The 24,712-nt window shown below is 47.8% G+C and overlaps 1 protein-coding gene across 2 annotated transcripts in view; it reads right to left on the reverse strand.

Annotated features, from left to right (window-relative positions):
* Positions 1 to 1,299: 1,299 nt before the first annotated feature.
* RIN2 (Ras and Rab interactor 2) overlaps positions 1,300 to 24,712 on the reverse strand; it is a 208,424-nt gene continuing 185,011 nt past the window's right edge. For both annotated transcript variants that reach the window (XM_060031299.1, XM_060031300.1), the window contains 4 exons: positions 12,090 to 12,395; positions 10,195 to 10,326; positions 5,918 to 6,081; positions 1,300 to 3,132 (listed from right to left, as the gene is read on the reverse strand). In XM_060031299.1, the coding sequence (XP_059887282.1) occupies positions 2,809 to 3,132; positions 5,918 to 6,081; positions 10,195 to 10,326; positions 12,090 to 12,395 (926 nt within the window). In that variant the 3' untranslated portion in view covers positions 1,300 to 2,808. The remainder of the gene's footprint in view (positions 3,133 to 5,917; positions 6,082 to 10,194; positions 10,327 to 12,089; positions 12,396 to 24,712) is intronic.

Raw genomic sequence — 24,712 nt, forward strand, 5'->3', positions numbered from 1 at the left:
TGGTTTGAAAGATGATGATTTTTAGTATTTTATCATCAGATACTGCCAGGCGATTAGAATGCCCGTGTCCCATGTACGTAGCCCTTCCCCTCAGACTTTAGCGAGTAAGCAGGCAGTGCTGTTGATAATCAGAGTGCTGTCTCATTTCCAGTCTCTTAAAGATGGAGGTAAGAGATGCCCGGCAGACGTGAAGCCACATTTATGAATGAAAGCATTCATGGTTGGGTTTCGTGCCTTCTGTGTTTCCTTACAGATCTAAAGTTGTAACTTCCACACGATACTGATCTGCTCGAATAGTTTCTATTTCTATTCTGCGTCCCTGAGGAGAGAATATTTGGCACTGCATATAACATTAAAAAAAAAAAAAAAGAAATCCTTTCCTCTGGCTGGCATTCAACTTTTATATTTTTAGATTTGGAAATACATTTTCCTCTCCCTCCACCCAGCATGTATATTTTTATTCTCCTCTTATTCCTTCAAACTGCCCCAAAATCTGTTTCCTGGCAATTTGAGAAGTGAGAAATGTTGGCGTGGGGAAAAAAGTGAAGACGCATGTGAAGCTGTAATTTTAGCATGGAAACATTGCCCAACGACAAAACCAGGGGCTGTCTTGTGATGTTTTCTTCTGCTCACACTAGCGTCCTATTTTGATCTCACTGAAGTTTACTCCGGCTGTCTCCCATTCAGGCACAGTGACCTGCTTTAAGTCAGCAGTGTACTGACTTCGGAGGACAAGGAGAGCGTGACGACCTTAAACTACAGGGACTGAATTGTCACTCTGAATTCATTGTAAATATGCAAAGCAGGCAGTCGGCTCAGCCACAGTTCTGATCTTTAAGCATCCATCCTACTGACGGGTTAGAAAGTGCGTTCAGTCAACAAGGACCTATCAAGCCATTGCCAAGCACCAGGAATAGGCCAGCCTCTGCCGTGCTGATTTTGAAACAGCCCCGAACTTTCAGCTGGGGCACTTCAGAGGTTACATAAAAAAAAAGACCAGGGCGGGGTGTCTGCAGGGCTCTTCTGATTAGCTGTGATGTTCTCTTGGTCCAGCTAAGCCAAGGACTGTCCCAGATAACACCAAATCCTTTCAGGTTAGAACACCTTCTTTTCCTTCTGCTCCTGTCAGAACATGAGCTTGGTGAAAAAATGTCAACTTTTCTGTTTCCTCTCTATGGATTATCTAACCACAAACACTGGCGTGGGTTCCAGATTTACATAACATGCTCTGGTGCATAATCACATTCTGCTTCTCAAAGGAAAAAGACAACTGAAGAATATTTCAAGAATTATTTTCACACATGATTATCGCACAGTATTACAATGTATTATGTGCAAAATTCCATTAAAAAAATCATTTACAAAAGGAAGTACAACACAGTATGTGTTGAGGGTTCCAGATGTACAGCAAAAGCTTAAAAAGGTACAAGGTACAAAGCCAACAAAATTAGATGACTACGCATCCTTACACAGTACAATAACATGTTTTTGTAACTACCTTTGTTATGTTGATACGAGACCCTCATCCTCTGTGCAAACCGCCCCTCCCCAGGCCCCGCCCAAACAGGTTTCGTAAAACAGAAATTTAACTTCCGCCACACATTCTACAACACAGATGGGCTTTTTGGTGCATTTGCAAACTCCTTTCCAAATGGCATTTATTTTACTCAATGAAACTCACAATACACGGTTTCTGCCCAAAATAATCTGATGCTGTTAGTTTTGATTTATGTGGAAAAGGAAAAAAAAAGTGGTGTTCTTTTTTTTTTTCCTCGTGGGGTTTTCAAAATTGCTTCCGAAAGCAAATAACATGGGACAGATTTTGCAAATCTCACTGCACATTTACAGTATTTTCAGCATAGGCGGTTCCTTTTATCTCCTTTTCCCACTTCCCTCAAGGAGTCTGAACCAGCAGACTCCACCCCTTAGTCCTCTGTTAGAGTCTGTATTTCCCTCTCGACCTCTCTCTACATTCGTTTCTTTCCTGATCCCCAGCACCACTTGGTGAAAGCACAAAACAACGCGATACCACTGAGCGTGAACAAGGTAATAACAGTACGTTGGATTTCCAAAGGCATTCTGTGGCCAGTGTCAGTAATACATCGCTGTAAGAAACCCAGCAGTCTCTCCCCACAAAGTTGCTCAAACATCCAGTTACAGAAGAGAGACTTTTAAAATGCAATACTCTCAAATCCAGCAAGAGATTTCTTTTTGCATATTAAATGTTAAAATCACATGCATAATTATAGAATATCTTAAAGTTACAAAAATATTTTAAAAACCAATCCTGACAGTTTACCTGCAACTGCTATAAAAATTTCTATGAAATATATAAAAATGCAAAGGCTCTTCGTAAAAAAAAGAAGAAGAAAGGAAGGAAAGGATGAAGGCACCCACTGAACTGAGAGGTCCTTGATGCACTGCATCGGACAGTCTTGTCAAACGCCTGCTGTTGAACTCAAGAGAAGAGCTTGTACCTTAAATGTTCATTCAGTACGTATACATACACGTGAGCCAACCCTGTACCTGGCTGGGGGTAGGCAGCAAACGATCTCGGGACACCTGAACCATCAGATGCAGTTCTCCATCTCTGAAGGACGGATCCTACTGTTTCATGAACCTCAGCTACTGTGCTTGGGCGTCGTGGCTAAAGGTGCCCTTGGCCGAGTCGGCCTGTGGATGGCTCCGTCACTGAACCGAGCGGACCCCAAGGAGGTGACTGCTTTGCAAGCACAAGCACGTGGAAGCCAGAGGCCAGGTTCCTAACTCCGCTCTTCGGATGCACCACTGGGAAGCCTCGCATGTCTCCTAGGAGGCGGTGAGCTCTTCTTCCCCGTTCTGGAAGATGACGCCGTAAGGATCCTTCTTGATGCGCTTGTAGACAAAGTGGAAGACGTGGGACTGTGGCCGGCTGTGCAGCTCGGCCTTGATTTTCTGAGGGTATGTGTCCTCGGCCAGCTGCTGCCACGTTTCGTCCACAAAGAGGAAGAGGCTGTACTCCTCGGGGTCGGCCACCTTGAACTTCTCGGCACAGAGCTGACACACGTCCTCCGTGGTGACGTAAGGCCTCACAAGGAGGGTCTTTCCCGTGCAGCCACTGTTGACATCCTGGAATGCAACCCGGAGGTAATTCTGCAGGTGGAAAGAGAGGTGCAGGGGCGGCGTCAGAAGAGGAAGTGAGATGGTGCAGGTGAGCTGGGGGACACCAGGGAGAGGCCTCACAGGTGAGCCTCGCCGGGACGTCCAGGGTCAGGAGACGAGGCCCCCAAGTACAGGGAAAGAGGCTGATGTGAAACGGGATGGTGGGGAGCACAACTGTATGGACTTTAATTCATCCCCAATACGAGAAGCGGGAGGAAGTCCGTTCAGCCCTGCTCTCACCCTTCAGTCTCTCTCATAAAGCTGGGCTGAGAAATCCCTGGTTAAGAGTGTCAACCAGATCTGACGGGTTTATTTTATTCCCAGCTTGAAAAACCAACCAAATGTCAGAAGAGCCAGGAGTCAGCAGCAGGAGACACATTAACGTATGTAGACACAAGAGCGCACGTTCTATTCGCTTTGGACTCCTTTTTATGAAGCCTAGGCAGGGGCGATGGCGTTAGGCTGCACCACGAAATACTGCGGACGGTTGACCGTCCTTCCCCTCCCCCACTGGCAATTTCACATGGTTCAACCCAACACAAGGTGGCTCTGAGTGCTGTGTGGGAAAGTCGGCGGCGGGGGGGTTGTGGATTCTGTGGAAAGGCCTGGGAGATGCAGGGCGCCTCTGGGTGCAGGGCGGTGCCGTGGAGATGGGGGCTGCAGGCTGGGGGGTGTCTGCAGGCCCTGCATCGTGAGCAGTACCAGGCGAGCGGCTTCACGGAACAGAACAGACCTGGGGCCCGGACGAGGTGCGGGGCATCCTAGGCTCCTGCCCGGCTCTCTGAGATTCTGTGGCCCCGGGTCATTCTGCAGTTCTACTTCCTCAGGAGTGGGGTTACCAGATAAAATAGGGAATGCCCAGTTAAATCTGATTTTCAGACAGAAGACAAATACATCTTCCTTTTCGAAATCTGGCCGCCCTACTCAGGAGTAATGGGGAGTGGGGCTCTCTGCCGGGGGTCCTACACGGTTACCCTGAGGGTTTCCTCAGGTGATAGAAGAGAGAGCTCTTGGGCAGGCCAGTGCACCCTGCACACGGATGAGAACACCGACGCTCTTGAACTGGAACAATAGAGGGCACCTTCGGGTACACACACGCCCGGTTTCACCAACCCCTCCTATCCCATACCGCCCCCCAGCACATGGCCTGCACACGGTATGCATTTACTTACTGACTCCTAAAAAAAACCTTGTGAAGGAGGCCTCCACTATCCCTGTTTGAGTGAAGAAACTGAGGCACAGAGAGGTTAAGGAACTTGCCCAAGGCCACACAGCGAGTGAGTGGCAGGGCCAGCGTTCTGGTGTCTCGACCACTGAGGTGAGGTGTGCTGCCTCTCCAGGGTGAGCAGATGTGTGTGTCTGTGACCCTGACTTAGGAGTTCCAAGTGCAGCTTTGCTTCCTGGCTTTGGCTTCTATAGCCAAGCTGAGTGCTGACAATTCCCGTCTTGGGTCCGTTCTTAGAAGATGTGCCTCTCTGAGGTGAGTGAGGCCAGGGGTGTGCACAAGGCATGGACTCTGGGGGTTCTAGGTTAGAAGCTCCAGATGGAGAGAGGGGACCAGGGGAAGGGGCTAACGGCAGGTGGGGATGTGGAAGGATGCGTTTTTATCCCTTCTTATTTCCCTTCCTCCGTTCTTCTCCCCAGAGGCTGTGTGGCCTTAGGAACCCCCTCCCCAGATGGCCAATAGTCGCCACATTCCAAGGGCCTGCGGATGCTAAATCGCTCAGCACGTGGACGGTTCTTCAACAATCCACGGGGTGGGGGGCGCACAGGATGCCTTCTCGCCCCTTAGGTTTACGCGCCTGGGAAGGAATTTCTGGGAACACTTCTATCTTGGAGAAAACCTTGCTGACCTTGCCTTTCCACAATGGGTGGCTTTAAACCAAATGTACCTTTTGAGTGTTTTCAGAGCATTAAAAAGGCAAAAAGGGCAAGGAAGGTGAATCTGGACGTGGAGCAAATCTGTCCTGCTTGGAAATTCACCACGTGGCACGTGGACACAAAGCACGGTCGGGGTTTACAATTCTATTTGAAACTTTTGAAATATTATCTGAAGACATTTGCAGACTTACTCATCGTTTCATAGACTGTGAGCAAATCAAGCGTTCCTGTGTTGGGTCAAGATTTCTATAGCCTCAACCTGCCTCTCCTCTCTAGGAAGCGAGCTCTGTGGGAACCCGCCTTCCCAGGGACCAGCTCAGGGGCACAGAAAATTCTGGAAGGGGATCCAGGCAGGACCTGGCCCAGATGCTCACTCTTCAACTCTGGCCCTGACCAGCTGCCAGAGCTGACGCTGCTGATGAGATGCTGGGGTCTTCTGTTTTGGGGGGTGGCGAGATGAAAGAGGAGAGGTGTCCCTCTTCTCAGAGAGACCAGGTCAAGTGCAGGGCCTCACACGGCTGCTTCCACCTCCCAGTCTCCCATCTGCCACCTGTGCTGAGAGCATCCTTCCTTCTGGCTTCCTGTGCGCTCAGGTGAGCAGTATCTACGCTGGACGTTCTGGAGGAAATCCTGCCCTAACTCGACTCTGATTTCTTAAGGGCAGCAAAACTTGGGCCAAATCCACACACACATATATATATTCTGTTAATTTAAGGAAAACAGAGAAGTGAAACAACAAGGTCAGAGGGTGGTTTAAAATATCCCTCTTCCACCAGATGGTCCGACGAAGGGAGGCCCTCGGGTGCCCTGAGCTGCGTGCGCCATGAGCCAGCTCTGCTTCCCAAGGACAAAGGAAGCAGCAGGAGTCTGTCCCCACCGCCGGCCGGCCACATACCTGAAAGTCGTCCACTGAGGGGATGGTCCGGTTGGTGGTCCTCCGCTTGTGCCACTGCCTCAGGGTGTCCCTGGCCTCAGAGCTCAGCAGTCTCGCTGCCTGCTCTTCCTGGAAATTCTTTATCAGGGAAAGTGCTCCGTAGGCGCTGGTCAGGTAGTAGCCTCCTGGAAAGGGTGGAAAGAATGAGTTCTCCAGGGGGTTACCAGTTGGACAACAGTTGGGGGCCCACCGTGTTGGAGGTCCGGTTCGGCATTTTCTCCTTCTCTTCCGCATGCGTTTCCTTGAGGGACCGCATGAGAGCACATCCTAACCCATCCATTCCTGCATCCGTCTCCGTGGATGTACGGCTGACCCAGGCCTGGGCCACTGCCCACCGCGGACCACGCCCTGCTTTCCCTGACGGAATTTCCATTCCAACGGGTGAGACACACAGAATCTCTATTATCTAAACACAATTGTGAAAATGCTTTGCCAGAAAAGGTCAGGGTGCTGGGGCCTGAGGCAGGTGGGGAGGCGTGTGAGGACGGCAGGGTCCACCTTTCTGAGGCCAGAACCCTTTAGTACAGGAACAGGAACCCACCTACTTCTGGCAACACCTGCTTTGGGGCTTTTCCTTTAGGAATTACTCTTTTCTAAATTTTGAGTAAACTATACACTTTGAAAGGAATACACAGTATACATGTGTGCTCACGATATGGATTCTTCAAAATAACTTCTCCCTCCTGATTCCCTTTCTTACCCTTCCCTGGGGACTCTCATAACATGACATTTAGGAAAGAGTAATTTACAAGGAAAAGCAAGTGATGCCCCTTTGCTGGTGCATTTGGGAACGACGTCTTATGTCTGGGGGAGTGTTAAAAAGATTTACAACACTCTGAGAGACATAAGTGTGTTCACAGTTTGGTCTTAAACTATAATTAGGTGCCTTCCTGAAACTTGTAAGCTGTGTGCTAGAGAAACACTAGGGGGCGCCCCAAACACTTATTACAAATTCCCTAATTGGGCACAGCACATCATCGAGAGACATTTCTTTGTCCAAATACCTATTGAATCTCCACCGTGAGCCAGGTACAGAGTGGGGGTGGGTTTGTAAAAATTAGAATCAGAGTCCCTGCTTTATAAATGTATTAAAGAAGACGGACATTGGCGGTTTATTCATGCAGGGACCGGAAGTTAGTTGTGGTTTAATAAGTTTTGTCTGCAAGTATCTCTTTCATGGCCAAAGTATTTAGCTGCTAACACAAGACCCTGGAGAACTTTCTCTCTGGTCAACAGGTGACAACATTCAAGATGGCAACTGGTCCACCATCTAGGAAACGAGCTGAACGCCCCCCTGTGACTCATACTGAGAAAGAAACACACTTCTGTGGCTTTCAGGTCGCTGGCAGAGATTTGGAGTACAGCGCTTTGAGTGGCTGATTTTTACTAAATATTTTCCCCATGAACAAATCACATGATTGAGTGGGAAACTCAGTAGTATGGAATTTAAATGCCACACAGAGGATTTCAGGAGAAACCAATATGGACTTAATACTTGAGAGGCTTGTGGAGGTGTCAGGATTGGAGCTCGGACTTGGAGGGACTATGACAGTTGAGTTTGGGAGGGGACTGTTTCCTCTGAACACCAAATTTTAGACTCCACGGCTCAAAGTTCAGGCCGCTATGGAGAAAACTCCAAATGCTGGAAGCACAAAACTGACCACACTTTGAAACATGTGGATGCAATTAGAAGAAGGTTTAAATTTCTGCAAAACTCTAACCCTGCCAGCAGGGCTGTGCACGTAAAAGGGATTCCATGACGCTTTTTCCGCAAATGAAACTACCTGCTTAAACAGCAGAAAACAGATGTGGGCTGTCGTCCCGCAAACCAAAGAGGGCTTTGGGCAGTAGGGCAGGATGCAGGGCTGGACCAGCAGTGCATCTCTGCTTGGCTGCCTCTTCCTCCCAGACTGCAGAGCTCTGGTCTGAGAGGAGGGCCTGGTCTGCAACCATGGCCACCCGACGGGGCCGCCCTGCTCTCCCAGGAAGCAGGCTGAGAAACCAGGACACGGCTGAGTGGAGGCAGGCTCTAGTGAAAACCCGAGCTTGCTGGCTGCGCTGTAGTTTTGCTAGCTGGGTCCTTGTCTCTCTCTGTGATTCCTGGAGTTGAGCACTGCCACCCGCCCCATCCGTCACCGACATAGTGGCCAGGGCAGTGCCTCGCTCCGGGGAAACGATGGGAAAGGTGGCAGGAAGTGGCTGTCTCGACCCTCAGGCCACATGATGTAAGTGTATGTTTGTCCTAAGCACACTCTGTCAGCAGCAGAATGGTAATTTTCTGAGGGAAAGTGGCATGCCCTTCCCCCAAAGCCCCAAGAGTTCAGCACACTTTTTACTAGAATTAAATATGACTGAAGCTCAAAAAAATCCCAGATGCATATAAAATTATAATAATAACGCAGCAGAAGAAAGGAAAGCATGGGACAGAGACAGATGTATGTTTCCTCTTAGTCCCTGGACAGAGCCACATGCTTCTCCCCTTCTGGAAATCCCAGGGCGGAGCAGGGGAGGAATGATGCTCCTGGCAGGGTCTGGCCAGAGGGTCTGGCCTCAGCGTCGTGAATATGGATGAGGGGAGATAAATGGGGGAGAGGTAAAGGGATGGACAGGCTCATTCACAGGATGAAGATATTCATCACTGGTCCGGAGTCAGCGTTGTCCCTACAGGGACGGAAGGGGGACCCTCAGGGCTCCCTGGAGGTCAGACACTCTGAACGAAAGCCAGGCACTGGGGACTTAGTGAATGAATGTACACACTCGGGGGGTGACACTGCACTGCAGTTTCCTCCAGGGAAAATCCTGGGATGATGCATTCCCTGGGGAATCCCATGAGCACGTGGATGGACCTTTTTACTCAAGCCCAGACTAAAGCTCACTGGAGAGAAAACATGTTATGCAACAATTCATCGCTCAGGGTCTATCTGGGCTCCAACAGGGACACATGGAAATGGACTGTCAGAATGCACCAGGATGAATAGGCTCCGATCTGCTCCCCTTTAGGAAGACAAGGTCACACAAGAGTCCTAGTTATTCCAAGCCTGTGCATCACAGTGACAAACACCCCAATTATTTCTGTGATAAATGTGTAAGGAGAGGAATTCCTGCGAAGACATGTGGATACAAGAAGGAGACTGGAATAAAGACAAAGACCTACTAGAGAATGGACTTGAGGATATGGGGAGAGGGAAGGGTAAGCTGTGACAAAGCGAGAGAGTGGCATGGACATATATACACTACCAAACGTAAAATAGATAGCTAGTGTGAAGCAGCCGCATAGCACAGGGAGATCAGCTCGGGGCTCTGTGACCACCTAGAGGGGTGGGATAGGGAGGGTGGGAGGGAGGGAGATGCAAGAGGGAAGAGATATGGGAACATACGTATATGTATAACTGATTCACTTTGTTATAAAGGAGAAACTAACACACCATTGTAAAGCAATTATACTCCAATAAAGATGTAAAAAAAAAAAAGAGTCATATACCACAATGTTCATTGCAGCACTATAAAAAAAAGGAAAAAAAAAAGGAGACTGAACGGACAAAGTAAATCGAAAGCAAATCGCCCAGATTTTACTCCTCTGTAGTTTTATGTTAATGATGAGCAGATTCTATTTTTTTTAATAGAAAAGGAAATTAATGCTGTTTTCATCTTGAAAACCAAATTTAAAAAATAAAGATGAAAACAAAAGACAGGGCTTTGTCCGATTCGCTGACAGCGGGCGGTTGTGCCAGCAGTGGAATTATTCTCCAACAAAAGTTTATAGCTTCCCTTTGGAATCAAAGAAATCATTTCTTCTAAAAAATTGCATTTATTCTACTGAAAGTTATTTTTTATTGCACTTAACCGATCTCAGTGAAGTATAACTATGGCAGGGTTGCATTTTTGTGTGTTTTTCTGACTTTTCCAAATTTTCTGCGATGAACATGTATTACTTTTGTAATCTGAAAAAAAAAGTCAGCACATTCTTATAAATGAACAAAACTAAAACGGCCGTTACCCCTGAAGATGTCAAAAAAGCACCCATATAAGTGCCAAATGGGCCTGGGGTTTTATTTTGGGGGATGAAAATGTTTTGGAGCTGGAAAGATGTGGAGGATTGCCCCAGATTGTGAACGTATTAAATGCTACTGAATTGTTCCCTTTAAAATGGTAATCTTATGTCACGTGAACTTCAATTTAAAGAAAATGAAACCGAAGAAAAGCACCCAGATCCTCCCACTTCTTCAAAAGCCTGTTACCTTCTCCGTGTAACAGGGATGGGTCCAGGAGTTCCATCATGTACTCAATCTCTGTGTCCAGTTCCAACATGTCGCACTGGGCTATGACATAGGTCAGGACCGGTAAAAAGTCATCAGCTCCATACATCCTCCCTGGAGTAGGAAGAAAGGGGGAGACAGACGGGGATATTTTTATCAACATTTCTTCCTTTCATATCCTACTTGCTGCTTTTATTAGACAGCGAGGAGTCATGCTGGGGAAGTGAGCTATTCATAAAGAGAGATGGGTGTTTCTGGAATCCTGCAGGGCCTGGGCCTCTCCCCACTGCCCACGTCAGAGACCAACCCTAACTCACAATTTCAGAATGAATGTCTGAGTCAATGAACACAGGGAAGATCTTCTCCCCATTTCCATGATTTGCATCAACCTCCGCAATAGAACAGAGTACTTTGAAAGAGTTTAAATTTTTTAGCAAGTGACACGATAAACCATGTGCGGAAGTGTCTACTTAATGCTGTTACTCCTTTGTGTCTTGTTTCCGGTTGCTTTCTGTGCAAAGTAATCAAAACTCAGTGACAGAACCAAACTCGAGCAAGGAATAACTTGTTCCTTCTCTGTCTTCAATGTGAGCTAAATGTACTCATTCAGTGTACACTGAATACATATATACGATTAATATCTGGCGAAAAATGTTTAGTCTTTACTGCTACTTTTTATGACAATGCAGATTCTCAACTAGGGGTGATTTTGCCCACCCCCCATCCCCACCAGGGGAGTCTGGCTTTGTCTGGAGACATTTTTCATGGCATCCGGATGCTGATAAACTTCCTACAGGAAGCAAGATGGCCTCACAATGAAGAATTCTCCAGATGTAATGGCATTAGTGCTGGGATTGAGAAACTGTGCCTGAGAAGAGCAGAACCCTGTGCAGATATAATTCGGGGGACGTTTTATAAACGATTTCACGGACTCCAGAAAGTACATTTCTTGCATGTGAAGTATCTTCAAAACTGCAGAGGTGCTGTTCGTCAGCATCACCAGCTCTGGAGCGCATGTGGTAACGTTTCTGCCTAACAATCTGCAAAGTGCTTGCACACGGCAACCTCCTCCGGCCATGGGTAACAGAGCCTGTGTTTTCTCTCCGCTGCTTCTGCATCGAGCGATTACACTCAGAGGAAAAGTTGTGACCATCCACGGAATTAAAAAGGCTCACCCAAGACCTGGAGCACTGTAGGGCTCATCGCTACCCACGAATCAGGGTCACTCCTGCACCTACAAGAAGCAGCGCAGGGGAAACCCGAGGGCTGACTTATATGAATTCCTACTACACTGCATCAGTGTGGAGCAAAGAAGGGAGAGCCAATGAAATGGCCAGGATGAAGCCACATTATAGCTGAATGCTCCAAGTTTGCTGTAAATCACTGACACAAACCGTCACTGGCCAAAATGTAGTAACAACAGGAATAATCATAAATATTTCCACCACGCTTGGGGCTATGCATGCGTTGTCCCATCTAATCTGCACCTTTGGAGGAAGGATGGGGTCATACCCACGACAGGTGCAGAATCGCAGCTTGGAAGGTTGATTATGGTGGCCAAAGCCCCACAGTTAATGAACCCATTCGCAGAGCTAGGATCTGAACTCAGACTCCCAAGACTGACTCTGTATCCACTACCCTGAACTAAATCTTTTATCATCTGGCATCGTACAAAAATCTCGTTGCCCTCCTCCGCTTACTTTTTCGGTGCTGTCTGCTGCACGTGGACTAATTTGCCAGACACCAGAGCAACACTTGTATTTTTGTGAGCCAGTTGGTGAAGTCAAGAAACTGAAAGGAAGAGCAGTTGGGAATCAGAAAGCCCGACGTGTCCCAGGCCCATCGCGAGGCCAAGAGCCCGGGCGGTGTGGCCTCACCTGAGTTGTTCTCCATGACGGTGTAGATGAGTTTGCAGACCCTCAGCAGCAGCATGACTTTCTTTTCTGGTGAATACATCTTCTGCATGGTCATGAACTTGACTTTGATTTTCTCCACGTCCACGAAGTCAGGGGTGGGGGCGAAGACGCCCAGCTCCTGTGGATTCCTCTGCCGCACGAGCTGCAAGTTCTCCTTGAGTTGTTTCCATGAGCCGTCGGCCACGTGGAAGTGCTTCAGCATGGCCTCGACGTGGCCCTTCAGGGGCTTCAAGATGCACTTGTGCATGGCTTTTTCCAATACCACATCTGCCAAAGAAAGCACAGCTACTGTGACCATTGACTAAAGAACGAAGGAGTGCAAGGTCTGCTTTCTGGGAATGGACAACTGCAACCTAGTGCACTGGCTATCGGGCAGACGCGTCCGAACTACACACCCAACCAGCCAAAATTTAGCGCCACGTCACTCACACGCCAACCTTTTCTCTTCAGTAGAGCCAGGAAGAATGCATCTTCCCTAATAGTCTTACAGTCTCTCTTGCATGCAGTCCATACAATTGAATATACTTGGCTTTAACTGCTTTTACACCTCCTCACTCATAAGCACAGGTGAATATTCTAGAAGACATTCTTTCGACTCAGTCCTTCCACTGAGGGTCCAGTGGACAGTTAAGCAAATGTGTTATGTTAAAGGGAGGATTTGCTAATAGCAAGGGTTCCAGCTCCCTTAAAATATTTCCTGATGAAAAAAAATTCAGTCAAATACACATGGTATCTCGGATTGGATTCTGGACCATAAAAAGTCTTTATGTCATTTGTTATATGTAAGGGACATGAGTGGGGCATTAGTCGAGATTTGAATAAAGTCTGCAGATTAGATAATATTGTTAACAGTGAATCTGGCTTCTTTCACACAGATTGACTCTTGGAGACTCAGCCAGCTGTGTCTGGAGCAGAAGTGTGCTCTTTTCCACAGAATGAATCTTCCGTGAAAGTTAATGAAAGTTAATTTCACTACAGTTTTGTAACACAATGTCCCTGTTTTTAGAAAATACCCAGTGAGTATTTTGGGATCAAGGGACACAATGCCTACAGCCCGCTCTCGTGGTTTGGATAAAAGAGAATGTGTGCATGTGTGTGCGTGTTTGTGTGTGTATACACACGCGCGTGTGTAAACAGAGAGAGAGGCAGGGAATGAGGCAAGTGTGGCAAAGCATTAACACTGGGGAATTCGGGTGAAGGGCAGACGTGATTTCTTCATACCCTTTTTGCAACTTTTCTGTACGTCTGAAATGACTTCAAAATAAAAATTTTTTAAGTCTTGAAGTGTGTTTCCGTTCAGAGTTAGGAAACACCTTTAGGTGTGGGAGGCATTAGTTTTCCCTCTTTCTTGGAATGCTTTTGCCCAGTGCAGTAGCTTTCTTGGCTGACAGGACAATGACCAGGACCGTGAATCTGGAGGTCTGGTCTGAAGATGGTCTGTACTGTGAGAAGCTCTCTGCTTCTCCCACACCCGCTTTTCCATCTCAAATGTTTCACATTCTCATCAAAGCTCCACGGGTAGCAACCACATCTAATATATGACACTAGGATGTGATTTCATCTTGGAAGCCCACAGATCCATGGAAATAGCCGAGTTACCTCTCTGGCCTTTGGAATTCCTGACATAGTTCAGATCACATTGAATCCAAATTATCACCTATTATTAGAAGATCAGGGACAGAGAGAAATCTAAACCAGACATACCCACAGAAATCAAGGTTGAAGCAAAAGAGGTTATGAAGTAAGAAGAAAAACAGAACAGCATTTTCACTTCACATCTGGCATTATAACAAATTACTTGGTTTGCACTGGTTACATTGTGTTAATAAACTTATATAAAGTCATACAGCATCTTTGACTTCACCCCAAATGGTCACTATGATGAAAAGTCAATCACAGCAATTAACATTGAGTGCTAGGCTTAATGTTAGGCTAGGCTCAGTTGGGCTAGGCTCTATCTAAGTACTTTTTTTTTTTCGGTACGCAGGCCTCTCACTGCTGTGGCCTCTCCCGCTGCAGAGCACAGGCTCCAGACGCGCAGGCTCAGCGGCCATGGCTCACGGGCCCAGCCACTCCATGGCACGTGGGATCTTCCAGGACCAGGGCATGAACCCGTGTCCCCTACTTCGGCAGGCGGACTTTCAACCACTGCGCCAGCAGGGAAACCCCTATCTAAGTACTTTATATCATTATCTCATCTAATTTTTACAATATCTCTATTATTTTTGCATAATACGACAATTATGCCCTTTTTACAGATGAGGAAACTGAGGCTTGGAGATGCCTAATGGCTTGCTCGAGGCCATACAACCAATCATCCTGCTTTTCAAAGTCAATGATTTCTTAGTTCTAAAGTTCATGGTGTTTCATAAACATTCACCACTTTATTCCTCTATCCAAAGGTTCTGAAGCTACATTCCTGGTGACCTCTCTGCAGGAACGAGGTCACCAAGGGGGTTGAAAATCACATCAGTCATTAACCAGGATGCACATGAATGTTGGCAGCAGTGTTACTCGTAACAGTCCCAAACTGGAAACCACCCAAGGCCCATCCCAGTGGCATGGATGCAAGGATATATTCACACAATGGAATTCAGAAAATGGAATTCAGACAAGTGAAGATTCATTCCGTGAGAAAGAGCACACTGCTGCTCCAGACACAACCGGCTGGGTCTGCAAGATACCATCTCTGTGTGAAAGAAGCCAGACACAGAAGGGTGTCTCCTTTAGCACGTCATGTATACATAAAGTTCAAGAGCAGGCAAAACCGATCTGCGATGACAGGTCAGGATGGCAGTCGGCCTTAGGAATAACCAGGGCCGAGGGGGGCACTTCCGGGGGGAAGGAGACGGTTGATGTCTGGATCCGGGTGGTGGCTACAGGTGTGCAAATTGTCAAGCTGAGCACTCGAGATTCGCACACTTTGTGGATATAAGTTAAACCTCAAGAACCATGTGGATAAATCAAACCAACAGAAAACACCTGGAGACCTTGAACCCCAAGGGCAACTTTTAACTTCCGAGCAAGGTTGGTCACCTCTGGGCCAGGGCATGCCCACAAGTCATCTCCAAAAGGTTGTGTGCTGTTCCGGGGACGAGAGCAGAAAGCTCGCCATCGGCAGGCTGAGTGGGTCCCCTGAGCAACGCATCCTCGTCCCCAGGGAAGGGACGTTGGCCTTTGTGCCATAAACTCCGCCCTTAGGAGCAAATGGGGCTGTGGAAATCTGCTAGGAGGGTTGAAACCTACAACCCATTGCCATGTGCCCACTCCCTCAAAACCCCAAATGACAAAAAACAAACTTAGTACGTTTTTTAAAGGCCGTAATTCAGAAATAAGGAAGACTGGTCTCTTTGCATTCTTTTTCAGGACTTTATTCCTAACTACCTCTCTACCCCCACAAATCCTTAATAAACGTGATGAATAGAAAAAAAGGCCAAGTGACAGGAACCCAGTACCCAACTGGTTCTCTCCAATAGGAAAAAAAGGTTCTGCTCATGTAGCAAGAGGGAAAAATGATTTTAGGAAACGAAAGGAACAGAAAATCTTTCAGAATGTGGGCTAGCTCAGAACAGAAGGTAAGAACACATCGGTCAACGTGGCTTATAAATTACTACTGTCTGTTTTTTTCTACCATCTCCGGTTGCTTTAAACCCAAGAATAATGCTGCTGTCGGCACTTTACATGCACTGACTTTTCAGATCCTCCAGCAAACCCATGGCGGAAGGACGATGATTTATTTTATAGATGAGGAAACTGATCCCCAGGGAGATTGATGCCACACAGGTAGCAAGAGGGGTAGCGACGATTCAAACCCAAGAACTCTGGTTATGTCACCTGTGTTTAATTACAAACATAGAAACAAGAAGATACTGGAGAACTGTCTGAGCTACAACAGTTTGAATATTAGAAACCAATTGCTAACTGAATCACCAACTGGAAATACATTCTCTGAAAATATTTATAGAGATCCTATCAACTGGCCCCAAAGCTCAGCCACAGAAGGGAAGAGTAAGGAGCGTCGGCTTGGAGATCCCTGCCCTGGTGTGACCCAACGCCGTGATTTACAGGAAGAGTTAAATGTGTGGGCTTCTGGTGCTGTGAAGTGACCGCCCCCCTCTTAGAAATGAGGACAGAGATTCCAGAGAAAGTCAGACTTGAGACAAGGAACCATCACAGGACAGGATCACTCAGCAGCTCGTCTGAACACTTTCTGCTCACCCACCGCCGCCATAGGGGACGCGAGAGCCCAGAAGATGAAGTCCAGAGAAGGCGCGTGTCTTAGAAAGGGTGCGAGGAAGCGGCCTGGCAGCCCGCCTGTCTCCGTCTTTCTCAGTGACTATGGCCATGTGACCTCACCTCACCTCTCTCACCGTCACCGCCTGGAACTTCTGAACCGCCATCGACTCCTCCCCCATGGCAGGCAAGACAGAAGGAGCACTCTGAACCTGACCGGTTGTCAAAGTAAAACAAAATAATATTCAACATTCTCCAGGGACTCTAACCGAACCCAGAGTCTAAACAACATGATCTCCAAAAGGAGGGGGTCGCAACCTGCTTGACAAAAGACGAAGTTCGGGCTTCCCTGGTGGCGCAGTGGTTGAGAGTCTGCCTGCCGATGCAGGGGACGCGGGTTCGTGCCTCGGTCCGGGAAGATCCCACATGTCGCGGAGCGGCTGGGCCTGTGAGCCATGGCCACTGAGCCTGCGCATCCGGAGCCTGTGCTCCGCAACGGGAGAGGCCACAACAGTGAGAGGCCCGCGTACCGCAAAAAAAAAATAAAACCGCAGTCCAGCCTGAGCACTTACTCTAAACCACCCCGTCCCCTCCACCCCCTACCTTTCATCTGGGAAATGTATTCACCCTTCTTAGCGAGCTGAGATGTGACACCCAGGTGCCCACAGGAACACCTGTCTAACCCTCTGCACAAACTAATTATGAAAAGCAGACAGACCACCTTGTGTCCCAGTGGCCCTCGGGTCAGATGTGAACTCCAAACGAGCGGTTTTCTACTTTGCGGCCTGGAGGGAAGAAGATGAGCTTTTCAGGCCTCAGCTTCCTCATCTGTAAAATGGGACCACTCACAGCTTCCTGATAGGACTGTCGGGAGGACTGGGGGAGACCTACATAATGAACACCTCGTACGCACCTGACACCTAGTAAGTGAGCAAAAGTCACTGGTTCCCTCTGTTCCTTTCCACGGTGAAGTGTATGTCTTTGATAAAGGACACCAGGATTACTGATTCAGGCCTGTTTGGTTTGGTTTGGGTTTTTTCTGTATTAACTGTGGTTTACTTGGTTTGATGAATAGAAAAGTCGCCTGGCTTCCTGTACAGTCAGTCCCCTGGTATTTGCAGGTTCCACATCAGTGGATTCAACCAACTGTGGATGGAAATATTCTGGAAAAAATAATTCGGAAAGTTCCAAAAGACAAAGCTTGAATTTGCTGTACGTGGTCAACTATTTACATAGCATTTACACTGTTTCGGGTATTAAAAGCAATCTGGAGATGATTTAAAGCATAGGGAGCATGTGTGTGGGTTCTGTGCAAATACCACACCATTTCATATAAGGGACCTGAGCATCCTCGAACTTTGGTATTCATGGGGGTCCTAGAACCAACCCCCTCAGATACCAAAGGACAAGTGTACACCTTTCTCTCTCCTGTCTTCCGACTCTTCTGCAGCCCCTCCCATCCACAGGTACAAGGACAGAGGATCTGAAGTCTGGCCCTCGGGGTCTTCCTGCCCTGAAACTCCCAGTGTTTTGTCACTACCTCATTCCGACCCCATCTCACAGCTCAAGACCACAGATGAGCTGAGTGTCTTGGGCAGCTGTGTGTCTCAGAGCGATGGGAACAGACAGCCCCCAGCCCCATTGCAGATGAGCTGGCGTGTGGGATGAAGGGTGGGTTTAATTCATCACCAACACTTTTTGGTCAACTAGCTGCAGAGGGCCTGGGTCACGCTGCTGCCCCTGCCCTGTGTGTGCCCACTCCAGGCCCCTGGCACCCGGCCTGTCACACGGATCCTCAGGTGTTTTTGGCCAGTGTCTGATTTGACTGGCGGGTACCTGGGCTGGAGCGACTATTGAAGAGTGTGACTCTTACCCTGCCTGGGGCGATCTCTCTAAAATGCTCTCCAGCACCTTTAAGGCTCAGGCAGCTCTAGGGATGGACCCTGACTCATCCTCTATCCCTTCTTCCTGCCACATCCCCACGAATGGGCAGCCCACGCTCTCGCTGAAGCCAACAGCCCTCTGCGCCTTTCCTCACACTGTTCCCTGTGCCCGGCAGGCTCCTCATGTCCCCCGATGACAGGGATTCCCAGGAAGCCTTGCCTGCCTACCTGCCTCCCCACACAGCTCCCCCTTGCTGCATCCTCGGAGCTCTTTGCTGCGTCTGCAATGCATGGCACAGAGCAAACTTGACCTCCCTCCTGGAGAAGCCCTCCGCACACCAGACCTGGGGTGAGCCGCCTGCAGCCCTGAGCCCAAGGCCCACATGTAGCGTGTGTTCCACAAGTGACCTCTGAATGGAACTGAAAATCCTTCCTTGGGGTGGCTACATGAAAACTATGTTTCTTCTCCGTAGCCCTGCAGAATCCAGAAAGTGTGATTCTAGTGAGGAGCCCCTTGCTCGGGTGTGGGGCAGCCACCAGAGGCCCCTGCAGGGATGTCTTGTAACTGGGGTTTGCTTTAAGGATTGTCAGTAATGCATCCTTCGGCGCTTAAATAATGAATGATAAAGGATGCTTTATCACTTAAAGGAAGATCCCATCAGCCCAGCAGAGACGACCAAAATAAAAATGACAAGCACTGGGGTGGTGGTCGATCATTCACGTTCGTTTTGGTGGGCTTCTAGGAAGGGCATTCTGTAAACGTATAGGCTACTCTTCGTTGCGGTGCGCGAGCTCTAGGTACGCGGGCTACAGTAGCTGTGGTTCGTGGGCTTAGTTGCTCCACGGCATGGGGGATCTTCCCGGACCAGGGCTCGAACCCGTGTCCCCTGTATTGGCAGGGGGATTCTTAACCACTGTGCCACCAGGGAAGTCCCGGGGGGCGGGGGACGTTTTTATACAGCAGAGATCTGGCAAGCTTGGCCTTGGGCTGGTGATCCAGGCTGACACCATCACTGAGGAGTCACGTGGACGGGAGGACCCTCTGGTGTGGTGACCACCATAGGAGGGGCAGGAAGGCCTCCACAGGAGTTGGCTTTGGCCCTACATGCATCCTGGCTTGAGGGCACTAGGCTCTGTTTCCTTATCTATAAACCTGAGGATACTAAACGGGGCCTCCCGAGGCAGTAAGGGGGGTTAAGGGATCCTCTGCATAAAAGTGTTCTTAAACTATTGTGGAGGCTGTCACTTGGTTCTACTAAAAACACACTCTCTACTCAACAGAGGGCTGTGACTTCCGGTTTCTCAAAGAAGCCCCTGGGCCTGGATGATAAGTGAGAACCTCCCGCATGGACGCCGTGTCCGTGGCGGGAGCAGGGCTGGCCCTGCAGGATGTAGTCCCTGTTGGGAGGCTGGGCCAACCAGGCAAGGCTGGGATGAGGCCAGGAGGATGAGGGCTCCTCTGTGGGGGTCTGGCCTCACCAAGACAGCCAATCAGAGCCATCCTTTCTGTGGAGCAGAGTCATGGAAACAGTGTCAAAGATTCTGATGCTTCCCTTTCAGTCCGCCTGGCCCTTCAAGTGTGCCTGGGCTCCCGCTCTCAGTTCCCATGTGGAGTCCTCTCTTGCCTGGGGGCGTTCCCTGCCAGGGAGGTGCTTCTCTCTCTCGAGATGGCAGATTCCAGGGATAGAGTCAGGAAACACGCCAGCACAGACACCTCCGTGTGCCTCACACTCTGTGACGCCGTCCCCCTTCCCCACCTCAAGAGCAGAGCTCTCTGACGGTTCCCTTGCTCAGAGCATCACAGAGACAGCGACTACTGGGCAGAGATTCTTAACTCCAGGTCTGTGAACCTTCTTTTACTTGATATGACATAATGAACCCAATGTTGACGCCCTGAAGTAAAAATTATACAACAAATGATGCCCCATGGAGAATAAGAGGGGCTTCTTGCTGCGGTCTTCTATTTAAACTAATTTTCAAAAATACTATAGGCATTCTTTTTCTATGCTGCAAGAGGTCAGTCTTTCTCCTTCTCTCTACCCTTTGTTAACGTACAAAGAGACTGACTCCTTGCAGGTGATATGGACACAAGGACTAGATCTGAAGTCAGAGTCAAGGTTTTAATCTCAACTTGGCACCAATATGCCTCTCTGGCCACAACTTTCATTTAAAAAAAAAAAAAAGATCTGAAGCAAAGTAGTTTTAATTGTTTAACGTCCAAGGAATGATTTCAGATCTCCTTTCTTATTCATGCTATGCTCTCTGGTGATTAACCACATTTCAGTATCATTTCTCTATTAAACACACACACACACACACACACACACACACACAAGTAAATTGATGTTCTCTTTGAAATATGTTGGAATCGTGTTTAAGGATATTTTTTCTTCAAATAATTGAAATGCTCTTCAGAGAAAATACACATTTTGACAGCTATTAAAGAAAGTAAAGCAATATATTGTCTTGTTTTTCATTATTGACTTTTAGGAATACAGTTGGCTTATTTGTATCTTTGTTGATCATCTATGGGCAATTTGAATGAAATAGAAAATTTGGGATTACTAACATTTTTGGAGTTGGAAAAATTTTGTTTTTCTTGAAACAAGACTTGAAAACAGAGGGATTCCCCAAGATTAACATCAAATCAGAAGTAAGACTTCTTTTGCTTGAATAAAATCAAAACACTAACCACAAAAATGCAACAAGTTCTGCAAAGTGTAGAATTCACGACCAGCAAGTTTGGACTAGGTTCTCCCATTGGTTGAAAGAGACTGAAGCAAGAGTGGTGTGATGTGAAAACCCACCAATGAGCAGCACGTGTTGGGATAATACGTGATGTCGCACCTGTCAGTACCTTACAGGGCTGGACACACTGGTGGCGAGTACACCTCACTCTGTCCATGAAGTCACCGATCCTGGGCTTTTGAGGAAGATGCCAAGCAGTGTACACACTTTGTTAAAGCAGTTGTTTGTCCCTCCATGTACCACTTTTGCAGAGTCGGGGGTGGAGTGGTCCCCACAAGGGAAACACAGTAAGTGGCCCTGGAATCAAGAAAGAGCTGGCTCTCATGGGAACTCATCTCATCCTCCAATCAGAAGAGCAAAGCTGATGTCAATCAACCAAGAGGTTCTTACTGAAGAACCTCTAAATGTCAGGGCTTTGCGTGGCAGTGCTTTAAAGAGTGGTCTAAACAGAATTCAAATTCTCCACAATAGGGCACAACCGTTTAGACTGGCAGTTTTTCATCTTTGAGATTGTTTATCATTTTATTCTCACCTAGAAAGTGCTGACTTACAGGGCTGTGACAAGAGCACATGGACAAAGTGGCAGTGGGGGAGGACGATTCAGTTTTTTCATCGGCTTTTCTCTATGCAGCTGAAGAACCACTCTCTGAAGAAGATTAGCACTGTATCGAAACACTAAACGCATATATACATGCATTCACATGGTTATTTTTCGCAGATGAATGATGGTTCTAATTCTACGTGGGTTAAACCAGTGAAATACCTCCTCCAACTTCCTTGTTTTCAGGATGGAATTCTGTAAATCTAGGCTTTAAAATCCCACCTCCTAGTTCAGAGCTCTCTCCCTCAGAAGCTGTGGGAAAGGAGGACAGGACTAGATTTTTTCTGAAGCAGAGAAACCCAAGTGGCATTCTTGAAAAGACTTCTGAGCATCAGTGGACACCTGTTCTGAACAAATCTGAGGCTTAGAATTCTGGGGGTGGCATTCAAGTGAATCCATTCAAAGTGAATTACAACCTCCCAGGAAGTGAGATTGGTGGGAATGAGCAGACAAGCGAGAGGAGATGGGGGTTGAATCCAAGCTCCCCTACCTACCAGCAGCATAACCCTCTGCAAGTCACTTTATACATCTCGGCCTCCATTCCTGAATCTGCAAAATGTGAACAAAATCTACACAAATGTACCAACCTTGAGTTGGTTACGAGGTTTAAAGGAATCACTGTATTAGTAGGTTTTTAGTAAACTAGTGAGCCCTTCATTTAGGAATATGTAAAGCAGACAATTAGACTAAGTCCATTTTCTTGCCAGGGTCCTAATCTAAACGTGCACATTTAAAGGGACTGGTTTTCTAATAATTAGGGTCACATCCTTCCCTCCAGCTGGGCGCATGATGAGTTCCTCGGGTCACTGTCTGCTCTGGCTCACCTTCCTCTTAATTTCAAAAGCCCAGCACGTTCACTGCACTTTTCAAAACAGAATAATGATTTCATTGGGGAAGCAACAGATACGATGAAGTGTCTGCTTTAATGCAAAAGCTTAAAAAACCAAAACGAACCAATAAAAAAGTGAGGCAGTGCTCGGGCTGGGCACACCTACACCTCCATAGGCAGCTTCGGTCTGAGCTGCCTCCACTGAGGGTAAGCCTGTATTCTAATTCCCCTTTAAGTTAAATTTTAAATTAATTTTTATTGAGATGCAATTGACATATACCATATTCATTTTAGGTGTATAACATAATTAAACAATTTTCCAATCCTCTTAATTTCTTTTCTTTTTCCCTTGTAGAACATTTGATGTTCTTGTTATTTTTTTATCTTTATTAAAAGAAAAATTTTTTAACTTTTTATTTTATATTGGAGTACAGTTGATTAACAGTGCTGTGACAGTTTCAGGTGTACAGCAAAGTGATTCAGTTATACATACACATGTATCTATTCTTTTTCAAATTCTTCTCCCATTTAGGTTGACACATAATATTGGGCAGAGTTCCCTGTGCTATATAGTAGGTCCTTGTTGGTTACCCATTGTAAATACAGCAGCGTGTACCTGTCAATCCCACCCTGTCCCCCTTAATTTCTGATGAGAAAATATGAACATAGGCCGCAGCAGGGGAAAGGGGTGAGGTTCAAAACCCATGGCCTTTTGAATCCGACAGAAGGAAGTTCAGAAGCTGCACGGGCTAATTCCTGGCCGGCGTGGCCCTGGGACACCCCGCTCCACCTGGCAGAGCCGTGCCTTGCTACATGGCACACGGATGCCTGCTTCACTGGGCTGAGGCCAGGACCCACTGCCATCGCTTGGACAGGCGGCCTGGCTCAAATTAGGGGCGCCCTAGACGTCAGCTTCCCTTCTCCTTACGACCTTAGATTTTAAACTGAAAGCTGCATCCTTCCGGAGCAGCAAAGTGTTTGCAGCAAAGACTGCTGGCCAAATTCAAATTTGTTTTTGGAGAAAAGGAGATTTGGTGCTCCAAGAGCAAGTACCCTCTCTGAACTTCACCCACAAAGAAGCTGGCAGGAGAGCTTCCTGGGACGGGCGCTTCTGTTGGTGATCACAGCATCGGCGGAGAAGGAAGGGAAGGCCTGGTTCCCCAGGGAGGAGCCTCCTCTCCGTGGGCTGGTTGGCGCTGCCGGCCACATAACCCAGGGCTGACATCAGCGCCCGCAGAGGAAGCTGCTCCTGCCGGGTTCGGGGTCTGAGTGGGTCTCCTCTGAGAGGCAGGCTCTGGGGGGCGGGGACAGAGGGGGCCTGGGTGGCTATTTTGTTGTCCCGAAGGCGTTTCCATCTCTAAGGCACATCCTGGGGCACATTCCTTCCAGCGTTCTCTCCAGCAGCCCAGCTCTAACCACGCCCCATCAACCCAGGCACAAGCCATAGGAAAACAAACAAGGCTTTGATTCCTTTGTGAGAAAATCAAAAAGCTGCTGAAACCCAAAGGAGAGAGAGGGAGAAGGAAGGAGAGAGAGACAGAGAGACAACACTTGCTACCACACACTGTTTACTCCTTTCGTCAAACGGACCCAATCAGAAAGAGAAATTGGGGTTTTGCTTTATGAACTGCCTGCAAATGTTTGGGAGCCCTTCTGGCTGCTGTGCCCAGTCAATGAGGTCTCTGAAACTAGCCTTTCAGAGTCAATCTTCTGAAAAAAAAAAAAAAAAAAAAAAATCCCTTAACACTCGCGCCCTGGAAAAAAAAGATGGCTTGCCAAATTCAATTTTCCCTTGGCCAAAGTAACCACTAGCAATTCAGCCCTCCAACAAGGTTATAAAGAAAGTATTTCCCCTTGACTTTGGAGAAAACACCTTTCATGTGACCTCCAAATATGTGACTTAGTTTAAAGGTACACAAACCAACCTGTCCATTTGATTTTTTTTTTTTTTTGCTTACTCCCTCACAGTGCTACTTACTGAATTCTGTGATGAGAAGCCGGCAAGGTGGTTACCCTCTGGGGAGAAGGGGGACAAGGCGGGGATCCCAGGGGGCTCTGGATGCTGTCATGTTCTGCTGGGCTGGGGCTTGTTCCCTGTGGAAACTCACCCAGCTGCACACCGTGGGCTCTGCCCTCTTCTGAGGGTAAAAAGGGCACTTCCCAACCAAAGCAGCGCAAACCCCCCGCCTCTCAGAAGACAGCAAAAAACGCCTTTTCCTCGCACACAACCTGCAGAGACGCACCTTCAGGAGACCCTCAACAGGCGTGTCACACACACAGCACAAAATCA

This window comes from Delphinus delphis, chromosome 15 (genome assembly GCF_949987515.2).
Source record: "Delphinus delphis chromosome 15, mDelDel1.2, whole genome shotgun sequence".
Taxonomy (NCBI): domain Eukaryota; kingdom Metazoa; phylum Chordata; class Mammalia; order Artiodactyla; family Delphinidae; genus Delphinus; species Delphinus delphis.